Source organism: Chiloscyllium plagiosum, chromosome 29 (assembly GCF_004010195.1).
Source record: "Chiloscyllium plagiosum isolate BGI_BamShark_2017 chromosome 29, ASM401019v2, whole genome shotgun sequence".
NCBI lineage: Eukaryota > Metazoa > Chordata > Chondrichthyes > Orectolobiformes > Hemiscylliidae > Chiloscyllium > Chiloscyllium plagiosum.
This window is the reverse complement of record NC_057738.1, coordinates 9,475,133-9,494,317: the sequence shown is the minus strand read 5'-3', so window position 1 is coordinate 9,494,317 and position 19,185 is coordinate 9,475,133. Positions and strand designations below refer to the sequence as shown.

The 19,185-nt window shown below is 38.7% G+C and overlaps 1 protein-coding gene across 2 annotated transcripts in view; it reads right to left on the bottom strand.

The window, feature by feature from the left end:
• Positions 1-340: 340 nt before the first annotated feature.
• The window catches only part of cap2 (cyclase associated actin cytoskeleton regulatory protein 2), a 236,921-nt gene continuing 218,076 nt past the window's right edge, over positions 341-19,185 (bottom strand). For both annotated transcript variants that reach the window (XM_043719122.1, XM_043719123.1), the window contains exons 10-13: positions 16,067-16,190; positions 15,656-15,738; positions 8,203-8,343; positions 341-1,653 (exon numbers count right to left, since the gene is read on the bottom strand). In XM_043719122.1, coding sequence (XP_043575057.1) covers positions 1,570-1,653; positions 8,203-8,343; positions 15,656-15,738; positions 16,067-16,190 — 432 coding nt within the window. In that variant the 3' untranslated portion in view covers positions 341-1,569. The remainder of the gene's footprint in view (positions 1,654-8,202; positions 8,344-15,655; positions 15,739-16,066; positions 16,191-19,185) is intronic.

Genomic DNA, 19,185 nt, shown 5'->3' with positions numbered 1-19,185 from the left:
CTGTTTTGTGAAATCCTGAGATCAAGCTTGTTGAGGTTAAGAACCACAGGAAGCAATGCACTATTGGGGTTTTTAGAAAAAACTCAAACTACACTATTAAGATTCATAAACTGAAAATATCAATTTCATCTGGTTCTGTCGAATGTTCCAGCCTGGTGCCAACTTGTTTTTTTCTCTAAAAAGACTGTGACCTACAATGTATTTTGCATCACTTTCTTTTTCATTTAAGATTCAAAATCTCAAGAGTGAATCTTGTACAGCCTAAAAACACAAGTGAGACAAGTTTGATTAATTGGCAACATTTGCCACAATCTCCAAACCTGGAATAATAAGGTCCACATTGATAATTAGAACTTGCAAGTTTTTTTTATTTGCAGAACACCTTCCTTTTGACACGACAATAGTCTTCAAATTATCTAGTGATATTACAAATTACAGTAACTAATTCCTCAAAAATAAGCTTATTAACAGGAACAACTGCAATACTACATTGCAACAAACTGTAGCTATTTTCTACACTAAAATATTGTCAAGGATTAATTTTGAAACTTAGAACAGTAGAAGTCTACGTTGATCTTGCCAATACTGTGGATGAGGACATCTTGGTACCTGCATAACATGAGGTTTATAGAAGCCATTACGTTGTAATGCCTCTGCCAGGACCTGACTACTACATATGCATAACACTGATCAATACAGATGAGCAGATCTACGTCTTTGATCTATTCTGTCATTTACTTTGAAATGGCTTGGCCATTCAAGGTAAAAGTCTGCAGGGGGGCAAATTAAAACCTATTTTACAGAAGTGGCTTGCATCTATGCTATTACCTACTATCACATTATGTCAACATCTTATGAAAAGATAGATGTTATCTTACTTTATAAACTACATATTTAGATTTAACATTAACAGCTAACTTTAGTGTACAAAACAATATTGAGAAAATCAGCAATGTATTAACGAAGACATTTAAAAATATTAGTTGTTAAAACTGTAATTTGTAGTCAAGGCAATACCCCTGAACGGGCAACATTCACCCCGACCAAGAAAATCTTGTTGGGCAATTTATGGGCAACGTAAAGAAAAGGTATGGAACGTTAACTGAAATAGTTTCACAGCAACTATTTGTGAAAGATTGTTGTCCTTGGGCTAACCTTCAATGGAGATTATAAAAGAGAGGCAAGAATGACATTTTTGCCCCTTTAAGAGAATTATGGTGTGATGCACAATAACAAAGTTGAGTTTAAACCAACAGGTGCAATGATTAATTTTGAATATCTTAAATCCAAGGATATCTAAACTGATTAAAGAACTGGATGAGATTTTGTCATACAAAGATGTTGATTACACTCAAAATATAATCACGCATCGTAACCCACAGTTGCTAAAAACAGACTGCCAATAAGACCATCGATCATTGCACTTCTACTTGTAATGCAGCTACCGCAAGGTGTCTGACTACTGTGGTATTATATGCTATGGCTACACAAAGTGTAAATTTGCATCATGGTGAACGATAACTCTAGAATACAACACATGAATTACAGAGCAGGTTGTAACTTTGGCAGTTAGCCAACATTTTCTGCTGCTTCAGTAAATAACTTTGAACCATTCCATATAGTCTTGAACTGTTCCGGCACAGGATACTCTTTCTACAAAGGGAACAAAATGCCTGTTAGTAAATTCAACTTCACATTTGAAATAATTCTGCCAGCTAACATTTAAATAACAGATCACTAATAATTCTCAGAAGCAAATTGCAGGGGGTATAATCACACAGCAAAAAAAAGTCTATTTGGCCCCTTTGCTTCTGTGTAAGCTCTTTGAAAGACCTATCCAATTAATCCCACTCCCCTGCTCTTCACCTGAAGGCTTGTAAATATCTCCCTTTCAAACATTCAATTGCAACCCAGCTTTTTGCCTTGGCAAGACTTTGTTGCAGCATATTCTTTACTTAAATTTGTATTCTTATATACTATGACGCCTCCATAAGCAGCTTGTCATAGTATCATGGTCCAGAATTAAGTCACACCCATGGTGTTTCATAGCATGTCCCAACAGATTGATTAAAATTAATTTTATAGAGTTCAGTGTCTAGAAGGGGGCATTTGGTACACTGAGAGTCCCTTCCTCTGGATCATAAGGTTTGGCTTCAGGTGCCATCTGCCACAGAAAAGTGTCACAGCATGTATGCACTGGTTGATTAAAAACATTAAATTATATTGCAGAAATTGGTCTTGTATCTTTTAATTTGTGATGTTAATACTAAAGTATGAAATACCTTGCAAAATCTTCAGGATCACAAATTGCAAACAGGTCTGGTCCTGAACTCCAAAAGTGCGCTTCCTAACTTACTCTCAACTGTGCCAATAACCCTTTATTTTCTTGCCCTGAAAGTCTAACAACTTCACAAAATGAAGTTCAAAATTAAGTGAAAACAGGGCTAAGATGCCTAGGATTACCATGGTCAGTATTTGGACACTTGTTGCACAGGGTAAAGATTACTCTGAAGTGATCTTATCAATGCTTAAAGCATTTCTATCAAACTTCATTCTATGCTGTTTAGGTGACAGCACTATTTGTTAATTTTAAATAGAATGACATCCACATTAAAATAGGAAAGCGGCGAACCATGTAAGAGCTTCTCAAGAAAAACCAACGGTAATCCTAATCCAAACCAAAAGTAAATAAAATGAAGAAACTAAAGAAAAAAGGCCCATCAGTCACTTTTCATTATCCAGAGGCAATGGAGGACTTAAAGAATGTGCACACAATGTTATGTTCAGTAGGCCTGACTGATTGGACTATTGACCCCTTTCTGGTTTTGCATTTCTTTACTCTGCAGTGCCAATGTTCAGAACCAAGGCAATAGCACAGCAATGAATAAACTGTAATTTCGCACAAACTTTAAACAGCAGAAGCTTAAGTCTAAAGTTTTTATCTACTTTCATTTCATGGTCAGTAACTGAGCTCCCCTCAACATAAATTCTTCTGAACAACTCAATGTAGTAGTGAAGATCTGCGAAAATATTTTTAAAATAGAGAAACTGCCATATTCAAGCTGGCAACTTTGAATTGTGAACACAAACTACTGTGATTTTGTTTGCTGTTACATAGTATTAGATGCCTAAACACATAAATATAAAGTAAAACAATCAGGTTTCTAGATGAAAAGCAGTTTGAATTTGGCACACCGAAGGGGTAAATTTTACCATTTCAATATCGGTCCTTACAACTTTGTGATCCAGAATGTACATGAGAAATTTGAAACTTTTGGTCAGCATGGATTTTATATTCAAGAGATTTTAATAGGCACAAAATCTGATGGGGTGAAACAAAATTCTGTACTCAAATTTTGTACATCTTTGTCATGAACAAGTGATGACTTGTAAAATCTAAACCCTACGTTTACTTCCCTAAGTATTTTAACAATAAGTAAAATGTTATTCCAACATTTACCCCTCAAATGTTAATCTTGGAAGGTCTGGGTTGAATTATGAATAATCCGCTGATGAATACTTTTACATTAAACTTCCAAATTTAAGCATCATTTAAAAAAACTCAACAATTTCCCATTCAAATAAGTCATGTCTCACCTATTTCTTAACTATTTTTACCAGTCCTAATTCTGTATCTCTTCATAATCTTACCTAACCAGATTTGCAAATATCAATCTGGAGTTAATACCTAATTCCTTTTAGAAAGAGAATGTCCTTATTCTTTGAATAAGAATCTCTTCCTAATTTCACTCAAGTGGCCTACTGGATTGTAAACTGGATTTTGTTGCATTCATCCGACTATAGTCTTTAAATAAAGTGGGCGGGATACAATTCCAGAATTCCAACCTCTATTTCTAATGTTGGCAAATTTTGACCAGCATGGAATAAGGGGTTCGATAGTAAGCTCAGAAGCTGCACTCCTGATCTGGTCAGCTCCAATGTGGGGGTTAGGCATCTCATAGCCTCCCTACAATTTTGCTAGAGTTGGGCAAAGTGCTTGAATAAGTGTGATTCATGAACCCTAAGTGGATTCATTAAGTTAAGGATATTCAAAAAATCTTATCCATGTTCTCTCCATAGCTTGCCTGCATTCTCTATGCAATATGGAAATGTAGGACTGAATCTTTCGGGTTTTTGGCAAAGCGCAAATTACATTGGGTTTTGTGGAGTTATTTTCATGGTGAGGACATGAAAGTTTTTTTCGCCCTATCTTAACTAAATGTACTGCATTAGTTGGCATTTCAGGCCATGTGACAAGAACCAAATGCAACTTCAGAACTGTCTTATAATGTGCCATCCTTGAAGCAACTCTGTGCTCAGCGGAGCTCCTCTCTGAGACCAACATCCCTTGTTGATGTGTAATTTTCCAGACCCAGTGCACAACTGCTAGAGTGCTGGTATCTAGAAGCTGCCCTGCTCAGCTGTGGAAGGAGTCAGGAGAGTTGTTGGAGAAGGGGAGGTTGATATAGCGTTTCTCTAAGAAGGACCTGTAGATCGAGGTGGCATAGTGGCTCAGTGGTTAGCACTGCTACCTCACAGCACCAGGGTCCTAGGTTCGATTCCAGCCTCGGGCAACCGTCTGTGTGGAGTTTGCACATTCTCCCTGTGACTGTGCAGGTTTCCTCCAGGTGCTCCGGTTTCCTCCCATAGCCCAAAGATGTGCAGGTCAGGTGAATTGGCCATGCTAAATTGCCCATAGTGTTCGGTACATTAGTCAGAGGGAAATGAGTCTGTGTGGGTTACTCTTGGGAGGGTCGGTGTGGACTGATTGGCCCAAAGGGCCTGTTTCCACACTGTAGGGAATCTAATCTAATCCTGTGGACAGATAGGGGAGGGGAGGGGAGGGGAGAGGAGAGGAATTATCTTGCCAAAAGACTGGCATAGAAGACCAAATCACCAAAACATACTAGCCTGGTCAGAGTCATCTCCAGGGTGAGAAGGACTATGCAGGAAGAAAGTGAATGACCTTCTGTGCTCTGTCAGGGTAAGTGCAATACTGTACCCGTTGCTCCCTCACACTTATCAGTTGTACACATCTCCCACCAAAGCTTATATTCTGACACCCCTTCTGTTGCATGAAACATTCGCTCTCATTATCTCCCATACTCATACACCACTGACCCTGCGTGTTGCTTTCTCATTCCCTCAGAACACCTCAATATCTCTTCCCCCACATACACCAGCCCTAACAGTCATGCTACCCTCTTGCATTGTATTCTTTTGCCCTTTTTGTCATTAAAATGAGAAGACATCCTATAACAGCTCAGAGCAATACCTACAGGTTGGAGGTTGCCGGACATCCATATCCTCAACCCCATCTGAGGAAAATATACTTGATAGGGACCAGAAGAAGACAAGGACTGCTCCTGCAGAAATGCAGGGACACAAATATCCTGGCATCCAAATAAATATTACTTTGTCATTTCACTGCAAAGGTCACATTTACAGGAGTCAAACATTACTACTAACCAGTGACTGCAACATATTCTGCCTCTTGTGTTTTACAAGTGCACCCATTGTCCTAAGGATCAGCCATCGCATAGAGAAAAGTTCCTAGATCTCCCCAGGTGAGATCATAAAGACATCCAGCACTGGATGTAGGTTTGCTCACTGAGCTGGAAACGAGCAAACCTACATCCAGAACCTCAACCAGAGCTACAAATCTTCTCAATACTCACTATGACATACAGCACAGAAACAGAGCCTTTGGCCCAACTTGTCCATGCTGACCAGGTTTCCTAAATTGAATTATTCCCATTTGCCTGCATTTGGACCATATCCTCAAAACCTTTCCTATCCATGTACCTGTCTAAACGTCTTGTAAATATTGTAATTTGCCAAGGGATTGGAGGGATAATCATCAAGACTACATCTTGGATGCACCAGCAGCATGCGCAATGACATCTCAGTGGGCTTCATCAGCACGCACAGAGTTCCACACACCAACAGTTCCAAAGATGAGTGAGGAAGAAACTTCCAAGCCATTGGCAGTCAGAACACTACCAGAGATCAAGTACATGTTTAGCCCCTAGTGGGAGATGACTCTGTGGTCTCGGTAATGAAGGACTTCATTCAGATACGTGGGAGAAGCAGAAATGGCAGGCACGCATACAGGAAGCACTGGCCCTCTCAATGGAGGAGATGTAGCAATGCAGTTAGTTCGTTGATGCACTGCATGTCATTGCTCCTGCTGCAGCAGTGCAGCCAGCCCAATGACCAACTGTCTGCCTCCGTAGATAGGTTGGCAGCTGTTGAGAGACAGGTCCAGAATGCTCTGGGGCTACTGGTGAGTTGCTAACACCTGATTTCCATCACCCCACCCATTCGTCCTCAGGACCAAAGGCAGGACAAAGGTGAGATTAGGTATCTTGAGACTCATCCAGGTGCCCCATCCCTAGATGGAGGCAGGGTGGAGCCAGGAGACCCGCATGAGGAGCCATTCAACAGTTTCCATTCAGAATTGGCTAGGCTCACTAATCCATGTGTCTGCCCACCCCCCCTCCCCCACAACTGTTGGAAGTTCCAGCTGAAATGAGTCAACTTCCCTCTGGCATATCTGGCCTGACTAGAACCAAATGCACCCCCCACCCCGATCACCTGATAAAGCCTCCAGGATCAACAGGTTCCACTATGGATTGTTCCCTGCTCTGCACTCTGTCTGTGGGCAACATGGAGGTCATCTGGAAGAGGCAGTGAGTTGAACGCACCAAGAACTTGTTCTGGTTTCCCTGTTTAATTTTCCTGATAGTTAGTTTGTAAGGCGATTTGGTTAGATTGCATACATGGTCAAGCATTTAATATGTAATGACAAGTGTCAATTGGGAACTTGACACTGACTAATTAGAATCACATCACACCACTTGAGAAAAGGATACCAGATGTGGCGAGATGACTCAATGTTGAGATGGACTTTGTTGAAAATCTTGCCTAATTCTAACATGCATCATGCATAGCTCGCGTCTTTCAGAGCCTGGTAAGTCATGTAAGAACAATAACAAGTCATGAAAGGCACTTAAATAAAAGGGACTCATTCAAAACTAAATTGAGAAAAGCTTCCCTTGAAATCCTATAAATGTGTAAATCACTCAGAGACATTAAAGTGTCGGTAACAAAAGCTTTAAAGCACTACACATCTCAGCCTCAACCAACTAAATATATAGTGAAAGAAACACTTCTGAGAAAGAATATATTATAACTTCATATAAGTGGCAATCAAACACTCCACTTCCACCTGCGAGAACAGCTTCTCTAAAAAAATTCATTCATCAAACTTTGGGCTCAAACAAATATTCATTATGAGGCCATCTGTGAACTGTATCAACAGGCACAAGTACTCAAATATCTGTTTCTCAAGATGACTGCCCCACCAACTACTGATTGAATACCAGTGGTGCAGGAAGAGGCCCTTAAATGGTCATCAATTGGTGTCAGGCAGGAAAGGCCGTCCTGACTTAACCAAGGCCTGTTTTCCTGTCTGATTAAATGCCTCCACCTCTAAACTTGCCTTGGGAGCATGCATTGATTTTACCCCAGTACATTAAAGTTTTGTGCAGGGATTTCCTACAGAGCCTGGGTGGCCCAGTTGATAGATACCCACAGGCCCTGTTCATGTTTTAAGTTCTACATTGGATAATTATACTTTTCTAAAATGATTAATTAAAGATACTGTTCTATTGTTTTTAAATTAAAATGTCTCAAATTAAACCATTTCAACAGTCTCTGTGTTCACTGTGAGTTAGGAATCTCATTTACTGAAATATCCTGACTATATATCTGAATTGCCAGAATATGCCTTACATCAGGAACAGTTGTAAAGATAACTACCCTATGTTCAAGAACTTACAATTGACTAAGAGCTGCAAGGACCTCAAAATGTGTAAATTGAACTTTATTACTAGTTTTATTCAAGGGTTTTAATGCAGACAGTATACACTCTGATACTTTAAACGAACGTGTGTAACAAGTCTGACAAATAAACACAATCTTTTGGGAAAAGGAATGAACAAACATTTAAGTCAGTACTTTATGTGCATAACTTTGCATCTTGAGAACTCAGCTACATACTTTTAATGACACCCTGCAACCAGGAGGATAGCAGCCAAAAAAACACTCTCAAAGAATCTAATCTGGAACACTTTGTAATGTTAGAATCTGAAAATAAAGGTATAAAGAAACACAAAACAGTAAATGTTTATAACTTACATAATCATCGTCCTGAGGAATTAGAATATTCATTTCCGAAGACTTGGCACTGATAATCTCACATCCTAAAGACTCTTCGCTGAGGTATATGTGACATCCCTCTGTCTTATTTATAGATATAGTAGGTACTTTGCCCATGACCTGAAAAACAGTTAAGAAAATTGTTTGTATTCCAACTATAAGTTACCAGCTTTAAAAATCATGAGATGTTAACAAGAGTGGCAGAAGGTTAATAGTTAATGGAAGTTTTTCAGCATGGAGGAAAGTTTGCAGTGGTGTTTCCTAGAGGTCAGTGTTTAGACTCTTCTGTTTCCTGCTATATATTAATGACCTAGACTTTGGTGCACATGGCACAAAGTTTGCATAAGATAAGAAACTTGGAAGCAATGTGAACTGTAGTGAGGACAGTGTAAAATTTCAAAAAGATATTGTTAAATTGACAGAATTGGCAGACAGGTAGATGAAGTCCAGTGCAGAACTGTGTTTTGTTAGGAAGAACATAGGAGGACAATATAAAATAATTCTAAAAGGAATGCAGGAGCAAATAGACCTGGGTGTTTATTTGCATAAGACATTGAAGGTGGCATGACAGGTTGAGAGATTTATGTGGAATTGTGTGAAATAGATAGTTGTATGATGGGAAAACTGGCCAACCCGTTTGTAACATACATTTTGACTGTCCTTTGTATGACCTCAGAGCTGCCTGACACAACACAAGACCATAACAAAGGTTCAAGTGTTGCTGACCTCAGCAGGACTTGAAGTAGGCTAAGTCCATCTAAATTCTCTAACTTTGGCAGAGCTTGACTTGACAGGCTCCATATAAATCCTGGGATACTGACTAAGCCCAAGTAAAGACATTCCACAAAATCCTCTGAGCCCGCAACAAGGACGAGATTATGAGATGACATTTGTGGTGCAAGGTTTTGGGAAGTGAAGATGATAAACCACGGAAGTAATAATACAGATCATAATTCAGTGCACCGGTCTAATGGATGAGTAACCTCTAGTGATAGGTATTGATAACTATTGATAAGTTTTAAATATAAAGATTCCTGCTTTTCTCTCTAAGAGCGAACTGGTGAGAGAGACTCAGAGCTGTAATCAACTCTCTCTCTTTTCCAAGTTCAGCCGCTCTGCATACAGCTTCCTTGTTAATAAAGGCAGATTATTTTGTCGGAACAAGTTTTGTTGAACCTTTGTTGAGTTTGTTTAGCTCTCAGTCTCACAGCCCTGTAGCCATTTTTAATAAATTTCTACATATAAAGCATACAGTACTATGGACCAATTAATAGCGGTATAGAGTACAAGAGCAAGAAGGTATATTGAACTTATATAATGTACTGGATTAAGCTCAGCTGGAGTAATGTCTCCACTTATAGGTGCCACATTTTAGGAGGCATGTTTAGGCATTGGGGAGGATGAAGAAAGAATTCACAAAGTGAAGATAGAATGGAGAAGCTAGGACTCTTTGCCTTGAAGAAAAGAAAGCTGAGAAGAGTTTCAAGGCACTCAAATTCAGGAAGAATGTAGACAGAGTACTCATGAAAGAATTGTGAACAAAGAAATTAGTAAAACTAAAATTAGTAAATCAGTAAAACTAGTGAATGGTTAGGGCCTGAAATTCATTTCCTGTCAGTATAGTGTAAATAAGATCAATTGATGCATTCAAAAGGGGTTTGGACTATCTAAAAAGGATGATTGCACAGTGTATTGCAGAGAAGGCAGGAGAATAGCATTAAGCACTTTGCTCATTTGAAGCGTGTGTAACAATTCCATAATTCTGTGCATGGAAACAAATTCAATATTTTTCAAATAGAGAAAATTAGGTTTTTTAGTAGAGATAAGAGCATATCTCCTGTCTAACTTTGGGGTGCATTTGAGTAAGATGTTGTAGCAGAGTGAATGAACTTGATTCTGAGGACTGGAAATCTTCTTTCAGAACTTTGCACGCTCAAATTTCTGATTGGCACTTCTGTTGGACAATGTTCTTTGCCAGCAACACAAACATGTATTATTATCCCTTTCAAACCTGCTTGCTGTTAACTCAGTTGTGTTCTACATATTGACAGCATGAGGTCAAAGCACATCTTCGATTAAAGATCTCAAAATTAACATTTTTAAAATGTATATGTACGTGTTAAATTCAGTGTGTGAGATGTATGTAACAATTAAAACACTCACATCAACCTTGCAGTAGAAATGGTAGCTACAATCCCTGTTCTGTGAAATCCCAATATTAAGGGAACATGCCTGTCACAGATTTCTTTTGTATATCACAAAGTAATTGCTGTGTCCAGGTAAATAGACTGTTTCATCTTAATGTTTTAATTTTAATTATATTGACTTAAGCATTTTGGATCTTTTCCAATTCTTTTTGAAAGAATCTACTGAGTAATTCCTTAGGACAGTTCCTGCCCCTCAAACAGTTACACTTGGAGGGGCGGGAAATGCTCAATAGACCATAAGACATAGGATAGAAGTAGACCGTTTGGCCCATCAAGTCCGTTCTGTGATTTAATGAGAATCCTCAACTGCATTTTCCTGCCTTTTCTTCATAATTCTTGATTCCCTTACTGATTGAAAATCTGTCTCTCTCAACCTTGAACATGCAATGACCCAACCTCTTACAGCCTTCTGTGGTAAAGAATTCATAGTCACTACCATCAGAAGAAACTGCTCGCCACCTCTCTCTTAAATGGGCAGCACCTTACTCTGAGATTATGCCCTCTATTCCTGATGAAGGGCTTTTGCCCAAAACGTCGATTTTCCTGCTCCTCGGATGCTGCCTGACCTGCTGTGCTTTTCCAGTATCACTCTAATCTAGATTCCAGCATCTGCAGTCCTTGTTTTTACCTCTGAGATTATGCCCTCTAGTCCTAGATTCTCCCACGAGGGAAACTAACCTGTAAAACTTCCCAAGAATCTTAAATGTTTCAATAAAATTGTCTTTTATTCTTCTAAACTTCATTCAGTATAGGCCCAATGTCCCCTCATAAGAAAATCCTTCCATGACCAGGGTAAACCCGGTGAATCTTTACTGACTGCCCAGTATACCTTTGCTTAGAGAAGAGTGCCAGAACTGTTCACAGTATCCTAGGCATGGTCTAATTAGTGCCTTGTTTAGTAAGACTTCCTTATTTTTATACTCCAAGCCCTTTGAAATACAGTCGGTTCTTCTATAACACGTGTTTCTTCAATGTGAAATGGTGTTGATGCGATTGAAGAATTTAGACTGTTATTTGTAGAACGCAAATTTTTCTTGCCTGGATTGGCTATAACACGATTTCGGCCTCAACAATTTAAATGGCACTGCTATTGCGCGATTTTCTTATAACACAAGATCGCACACGATTGGAACCATTTCATTATATCAGAATCGACTGATGCCACCAGTCCATTCGCCTTCCTTATTACCTGAAGACAACTATGCTAGCTTTTTGCATTTTGCACAAGGACTCCCCCATTCTTCCTGCAGTCGTTATCCATTTAAATAATATTCAGCTCCTCTATCTTTCTTGCCAAAGTTCATAAACTCACATTTTTCCATATTTAATCTGCCAAATTTTTAACAATTCAACTTAATCTGCTCCCTCTGCAGACTTGGTGTGCCACGTACCACTTGCGTACTCACCTATTTTTGTGTTATGTGCAGTCTTGGGAGCAGTACATTCACTTCCAAGATATTAATATGTATGGTAAATAATTGTAGCCCGAGCATAAATCCCTGTGGCACTCCACTAGTTACAGGTTTCTAAGTGAAAATGCACCCCCATCCCAATTCTCTGACTTCCATTAGTTAACCAATCCTCTATCCATGCGAATAAACTTCCCCCAATGTTATGAGTTCTTATCTTAAGTAGCCTTACGTGGGGTATCTTATTGAAAGTGGAACTACTGCAGTGTGGAAGGTGGCCATTCGGCCCATCAAATCCACAATGACCCTCCAAAGAGCATCCTACCCAGACTCAGCACCTTACCATAGTCTGTAACCCCACATTTACCATGGTTAACCCACCTAGCCTACATATGCCTGAACATTATGGACAATTTCAGTATGGCCAATTCATCTAATCTGCACATCTTTGGTGTGAGGGAGGAGACCCATGCAGATATGGGAGAATATGAAAATTCCACACAAGCAGTCATCCAAGGCTGGAATTGAATCTAAATTCCTTACACTGAGAGGCAGCAGCGATAACCACTGAGCCACCATACAACACCACCTACTGGTTCCACTTTATCTATCCTACTTCTTAAACCTCCTCAAGAGAATTTTAATAACTTTGTCAGGCATGATTTCCATTCATCAAGTCACAATGACTCTGCCTGATTACGTATTACTCTGCTATTACATTCTTCATAATAGACTCTAACATTTTCCAATTATAGATACTAAGCTAACTGACCCATAGTTGTCTGTTTTTCCACTCTCTCTACCGTTTTGAATCAGGTTGTTACATTGTCACAGAAGAGATACCTCAGCACAGGAGGTGTCCATTTAGCCTATTATTCCTGTATCAGCTTGCTAAATGAATGCCATTACTAAGTATCAACCTCCTGCTTTTTCTCTATACCTAATTTCCCAATGTTTTTATTTAAATAATGTTATTTAAACAATCATCCAATCCTCTCTTGAATGCTTCAGTTGAACCTGCCTCCAGCACACTTCCAGGCCAGTGCATTCCATACCTTAATTACTTGCTGAATAAGAAAGTTCTTCCTCATTTCACCTTTGCTTCTTTTGCAGATTTCTTTAAGTAAATCTGTGCCCTCGTTCTCACCCCTTGTTTATTTCTAAACTCTACCCAGATGGCCTCATTTAAAGACCCTTCTAAGATATTCTTCCTCATTACTGCACTGATGGTTTCCTTTATCAATAATGCAACGTGTCCAACTATCTTACTTCCCCATGCATTGCATCTGAAACTTCTACAGCCTGGAATTTTGAGCTGTTAATCCTATCCTTCATTCAACCGTGTCTTAGTGATTGCAACAATATCATATGCCCATATGCTGATTAATGGTCTAAGTTCATTAAGTGATACAATTTAGCTTTCTAGACCTCCCATTTACCTTACCCTGCCCATGTTTTTCCAGCCTACAGGACTACCATAGCATTCCTTCCTTATCTGTTTGGACCTTGCTACCAACTTTACATCTAGTCTGCCCCAACCTCCTGCCAAACTAGTTTAAAATCTCCCCAACAGTATGAGCAAATCTCCCAGGATGGAAATTGGACCCATTCCAGTTCAAGGTGCAACCAGTCCAGCTTGCACAAATAAATTAGTTAAACATGATGATGCCTTTACAAATCCACGCTGACTCTTCCTAACCATTTTTTTTACATGCATTCTATCCAGTCAAGTTAAACTGACTTCTGTAATTTTAATTCTGTATTCTGTGCTTATCCTTACAATCTTTTTTGAACGAGAAATTGGCAATTTTTCAGTCTACTGACACCTCCCCCAAGTCTAGGGAAGACTGAAAGATTGTGACCGGTGCCCCTGTAATCTCCACTCTCACAAACTTAAAAATCTATAGATACATCTGAACCTTGGATGCATCATGCCTTGTCAATTAAGTACCAACAGTCCATGCAACACTTCTACTCTGCCAATTTTCAACCCTTCTACTGATTCAGTTCCTTGCTCTGTCACCATGATCTAAGTAGAATCTTTCTCTTTGGTAAAGACAGATGCAAAGTATTCATTTAACATGTTAGCTATACCCCCTGCTTCCAAGTATAAATCCCCGTTTTGGTCCCTAGTTGGCCTTCTCTTCCTTTTACCACCCTTTTATAATTTGTCTGTCCATGGAAGACCTTTGGACAATTCTTTATATTGGCTGCCAGTCATTTCCCACCAATTCCTCTTTGCTTCCCCCACCTCTCTTTAATATTTTTTCTGCCAACCTCTCATTCTAGTCAATCACACCCAGCTCTGTTCTTGATATATTGAAGTTCGTGCTCTGCCAATTGATTTTTTTCTACTCTGGATTGTTATTCTCACTGTCAGCTAAACCTTACGATACAATCATTGTCTCCTAAATGTTCCCCAACTGGCACTTGATCTACTTGGCCCACTTAAATTTCCAAGAACCAGGTCCAACAGGTTTCTTATTGGACTGGAGGTATACTGCTGTCGGAAGCTCCACTGCATGCAAATCAGGAAAACCTGACCTTTGCTGTCCCATACACTGTAAGCATCCCAGTTTATTTTTAAGTAATTGAAACTTACAACTACTCTGTAATGTTGGCATCTCCCTGTAATATCCCTGCATATTTGTTCCTCTAGAATCTGAGGAATGGAAATGCTTTCACTATTATATCCTAGGATGCAACCCAAGGGACTTATTCGCCTCATTTGTTTCCTTAGTACTTTTTCTCAAATGATAATTATTGTGTTTACTTCCTGGCCCTGGTTTTGCCCTTGATTATTTAGTATTTTTGGAATAATATTAGATTCTTCTGTCATGAAGCCTGAAAAAAAATATTCAACCCCTCTGCCATTTCTTAGTTACTCATTATTATTTCTCCACCCTAATTTTCTAATGAGCCTATGTTCATTTGAGTCTCTCTTCCTTTTGTATATATCTCAAAGGCTTGTACTATGCTTTTTAAATATTACTTGTTAGTTTTGCCGCAAATTATATTTTATCCAACTTTATTACATTTTTGATCATCTTTTGTTAGTTTTTGACAGTCCTCTTGCTTACCACTAATCTTTGCCACATTGTATATGCTTTCAATTTGACAATTTAACTTCCACTAGTCCCAATAAATATAATCCAATTTACAATTAATGAACAATATGTGAGCCTATTGCTTAGGTTATATTTCAGCAGATTCTTCCTGTCACCAATGACAAAAACAAAAATCAGAACTAATTGCAAGACGACTCAATGTATGAAGGAGAAAATATCTGACTGAATATTATTGGCAGATTTGCATCATCATTAAAATGGAAAAGCGGCCACCAACACCCAAATATTTGAAACAATTCATCAACAATAAGCTTCAAAAAGTGGGCCTCAATTGCAAATTTAAAACTATTTTCAAGGAATATTTATGGCAGATAATTTTGAGAAGCAGATCACAATCGCAATGTCAATCCATTAACAGATTTGAACTGTGATTACAAGTAAAAGAGGAAGGAACCATCAGGGAGTTTCTGCTAGCTACTTTATTGATCCCAACAGATTGGATTAACCAGAGAGAAATAACCACAGTATTACAGCTCAATAATCATGATAAACCATTATGTTTCATTCCAATAATGGACAAATTGAACACACCAACTCAAATCTTCAATTAGTATTGATATGAATTACTCATTTACTTTGCTGAAAATGATTATAAAATTGAAACAGATTTGTAAAATTTCTGTAATTTTGATAATTTAGCACTCTTAGATAATGGTTATTGCTGATATTTTAAAAAATTACTTATTACCTGAACTTGCACATCTCTGGAATTGATGATTTCAACTATTCCCACCACATTGTCAAACACAAGCCCAAGCTTCTTACAAGAATCTGAAATGGAAAAAATATATATATATTTAGAGACAAGACACACGTGTAAACAAAAAGCAATAGAGTTGCATCATTATAAAAATAGGGTAGTAGCCCGTAAAGCTTAAACATTTGAAGTAATTTATCAGAGTTCAGCTTTAAAAAGCAGGCCACGATTACAAACTTGAAACTATTTTCAAAAAATGATATCGATTGGCAACTTATTTGGAAAAGCAGGTCACTGTTGAAATCTTGATTTATAAAAGATTGTGTGTATATGACAGCTATTGTGTAATGTGAATCATTTCTATCAGCTTCTTAACACTTTGGTACTGACCTATGTACTTACCAATTGTAATGGAATTGACTTTGCCTTGGATTTTCAGTGTGGAGTTACTGCATTTATAGACATAGACAACATGCTTCAGTTCAGCCTCAGAAATGAAAATATTGTCATTATTCTCCTGGTATTCCTAGGATAAAAGTAAAAAACATTAGCTGGAAATCAAATATAAATAAACGCCACAGAGAAACAGGTGAAAATTGGTTATGATCTATTTTTTGGTTCACAACTAGTGATACAGCCACTGCACATGTCCCAAACTAATTTGCATTCTATTTGTTATACTCCACATAAAAATCCAGCATTTTACTATGCAGAGCTCAGTGTTACTTATCTTGCTGGTAGTTGCCTAAAATTTCCTGGATTGGGGATGTTCAAGAAGCAATAGCTTTCTATTGCTTCTTGAACATAAAATGAGATTAAGGGCACTGCAAGTGTCAAAGGGAAAAACTCTTCCTTAACCGATTCCAGAAGAACATTAACATTTTGAACATTTTAAAGACTGAAACTAATGCTTGTCTTTTGGGAACATTCGCTGGGGAGGGCTGCATCAACTGTTCAAGGCTTCCAAGCAAAGATGGCTAGGCTCCTGCGCTGATCGATCAAAACCAATATCTGCAAAACAGCCAGAATTACTGGCACCCCATTTAAAAACATAAGGAGAAGAACACCTGTTTTATGTGGCCATATGAATAACTGTCTTTACCTGTGAAGAAGCTCTCACTGTGCAATTGCAATGTGGGGTGATGCAACTTAAAATTTTAGATGTATTTTCAGTCTAAGAATTCAGCACGTAGGGAACCAATTTTATCTCATATATTCTAGCTCATTCTATGTTCAAAATCACCAATCCACACATTATTTCACCAAAGGAGGAATGGGAGGAACAAAGTCTTGTTGAATCTGTTCACAGCTAAACCATTCTTTCCCAGGACCTCAAAAGTGTACAGCATTTTACACCCCACAATCCTCCATCACCATGCAATCTACTGACTTTCAAAACTAAAATCTAGAATTTGTTGGTATGAATTTAGTTACAAACACTCTTTCTTAGATATCTTAAGTAAAGAATACAGTGCATAAAAGTAAAATGTTTGTGTGTGATGTTGGATTTAACAAATCATTGTTTTCTTCTGTAAGTCAACATAATGATTTTGACCCAAGTTTTTAATTCCTTCCTGACCACGGGGAGGTGGCAGAGGACTGGATGACAGTTAATTAATCTCCACTTGGAGAAGCTAGGTTTGATCAGGGATAGTCAGCATGGCTTTGCCAGAGGGACATGATGCCTAACAAACTTAAGAGAATTTTTTTGAGATGATCAAGTGTGCAGATGAAGGTAGTGGAATTGATGTGGTTTATATGGATTTCAGCAAAGCTTTTGACAAGATCCCATGGGAAACTGATAAAGGTAAAAAAACATGGGATCCAGGGTAACTTGGCAAGATGGATCTAAAATTGGCTTAGTGATAACACAGGTAGTGATAGAAGGCTGTTTGTGTGACTTTTTTTTATTCATTTGTAGGATGTGGGCGTCATTGATTGCCTATCCCTTGTTGCTCTTGAGAAAGTGCTGTTGAGCCACCTTCTTTAACTGTTGCAGTCCACCTGCTGTGGGTTGACCCATAATGGGCAGTAGGGGGAGGGAATTCCAGGATTTTGACACCGTGACAGTGAAGGAACTGTGACATATTTCCAAGTCAGGATAGTCGGTGGCCAGGAGGGGAACTGGAAGGTAATGGTGTTCACATGTATCTGCTGCCTTTGTCCTTCTAAATAAAAGTGGTTATGAGTTTCTAAGGTGCTGTCTGAGATATTTGGTGAATTTCTGCAGTGCATCTCGAGTTAGTACACACTGTTGCTACTGAGTGTCGGTGGTGAAAGGAATGGATGTAGTGCCAATCAAGTGGGCTGCTCTGTCTGGGATGGTGTCAAGCTTCTTGAGTGTTGTTGGAGCTGCACTCATCCAGGCTGAATGAGCGTGTAGGAGAGATGAAAAGTTTGCGAATGACACAAAGATGTGGTTAACAGTGAGGAAGAAGGTCTTTCTTTTCTCTACTTTATACTAGGAAGAATTTTAATGTTTAATTTTTAACTTTATTTCCCTATTTTTCTAGTTTCTACCAAAGATTTTGTACCTAGGTACCTTTGTACCTAAGATCATAGAATCCTACAGTGTGGAGGCCCATGATTTTGCCCACCAAGTACACACCAATTCTCCGAAGAGCAACCCACCCAGATCCACCCCCCTACTCAATCCCCATAACCCTGCATTTCTCAGGCAAATCCACCTAACCTAAACAACCCCAGTCGCTATGGGAAATTTAACATTGCCAATCCATCTAACCTGCACATCTATGGATTGGGATGGTGCTGGGAATGGTGACATTGTATACTCACTATACTCCTGTATCCCTGTACTTGTACTTGTATTTGAGTACATGACAATAAAATCTAATTCTATTTCAAAAAATGTAATTCCAGTTCTCAGTTATAGGAAGATATGATCAAGTTCGTCAGATGGGCAGACCAGTTGCAGATAAAATTTTAGATAAATGTGAGATACTGCATTTTGGAAAGGCAAATCAGGACAAGACTTATACACTTAATGATAAGGTCCTGGGGAGTGTTGCTGAACAAAGAGACCTTGGAGTGCAGGTTCATAGTTCCTTGAAAGTAGAGTTGCAGGTAGACAGAATAGTGAAAAAGGCATTTGGTACACTTTTCTTTGCATTGAGTATAGACATTGGGAGGTCATGTTTCAGCTGTACAGGACATTGGTTTGGTCACTTTTGAAATACTGCATTCAATTTTAGTCTCCCTGCTATAGGAAAGATGTTGTGAAATTTGAAAAGGTTCAGAAAAGATTTACAAGAATGTTGCCACGGTTGGAGGGTTTCAACTAAAGGGAGAGGCTGAATAGACTGTGGCTATTTTTCCTAAAGCATCGGAGGCTGAAAGGTGACCCTAAAGACGTTTAGAAAATCATTAGGGAATTAGGTAGGGCAAATAGACAAAGTCTGTTCCTCAGGGTAGCGGAGTCCAAAACCAGAGGACATAGGTTTAAAGTGAGAGAGGAAAGATGTAAAAGAGACCCAAGGGGCAAAGTTTTCACAGATAGGGTG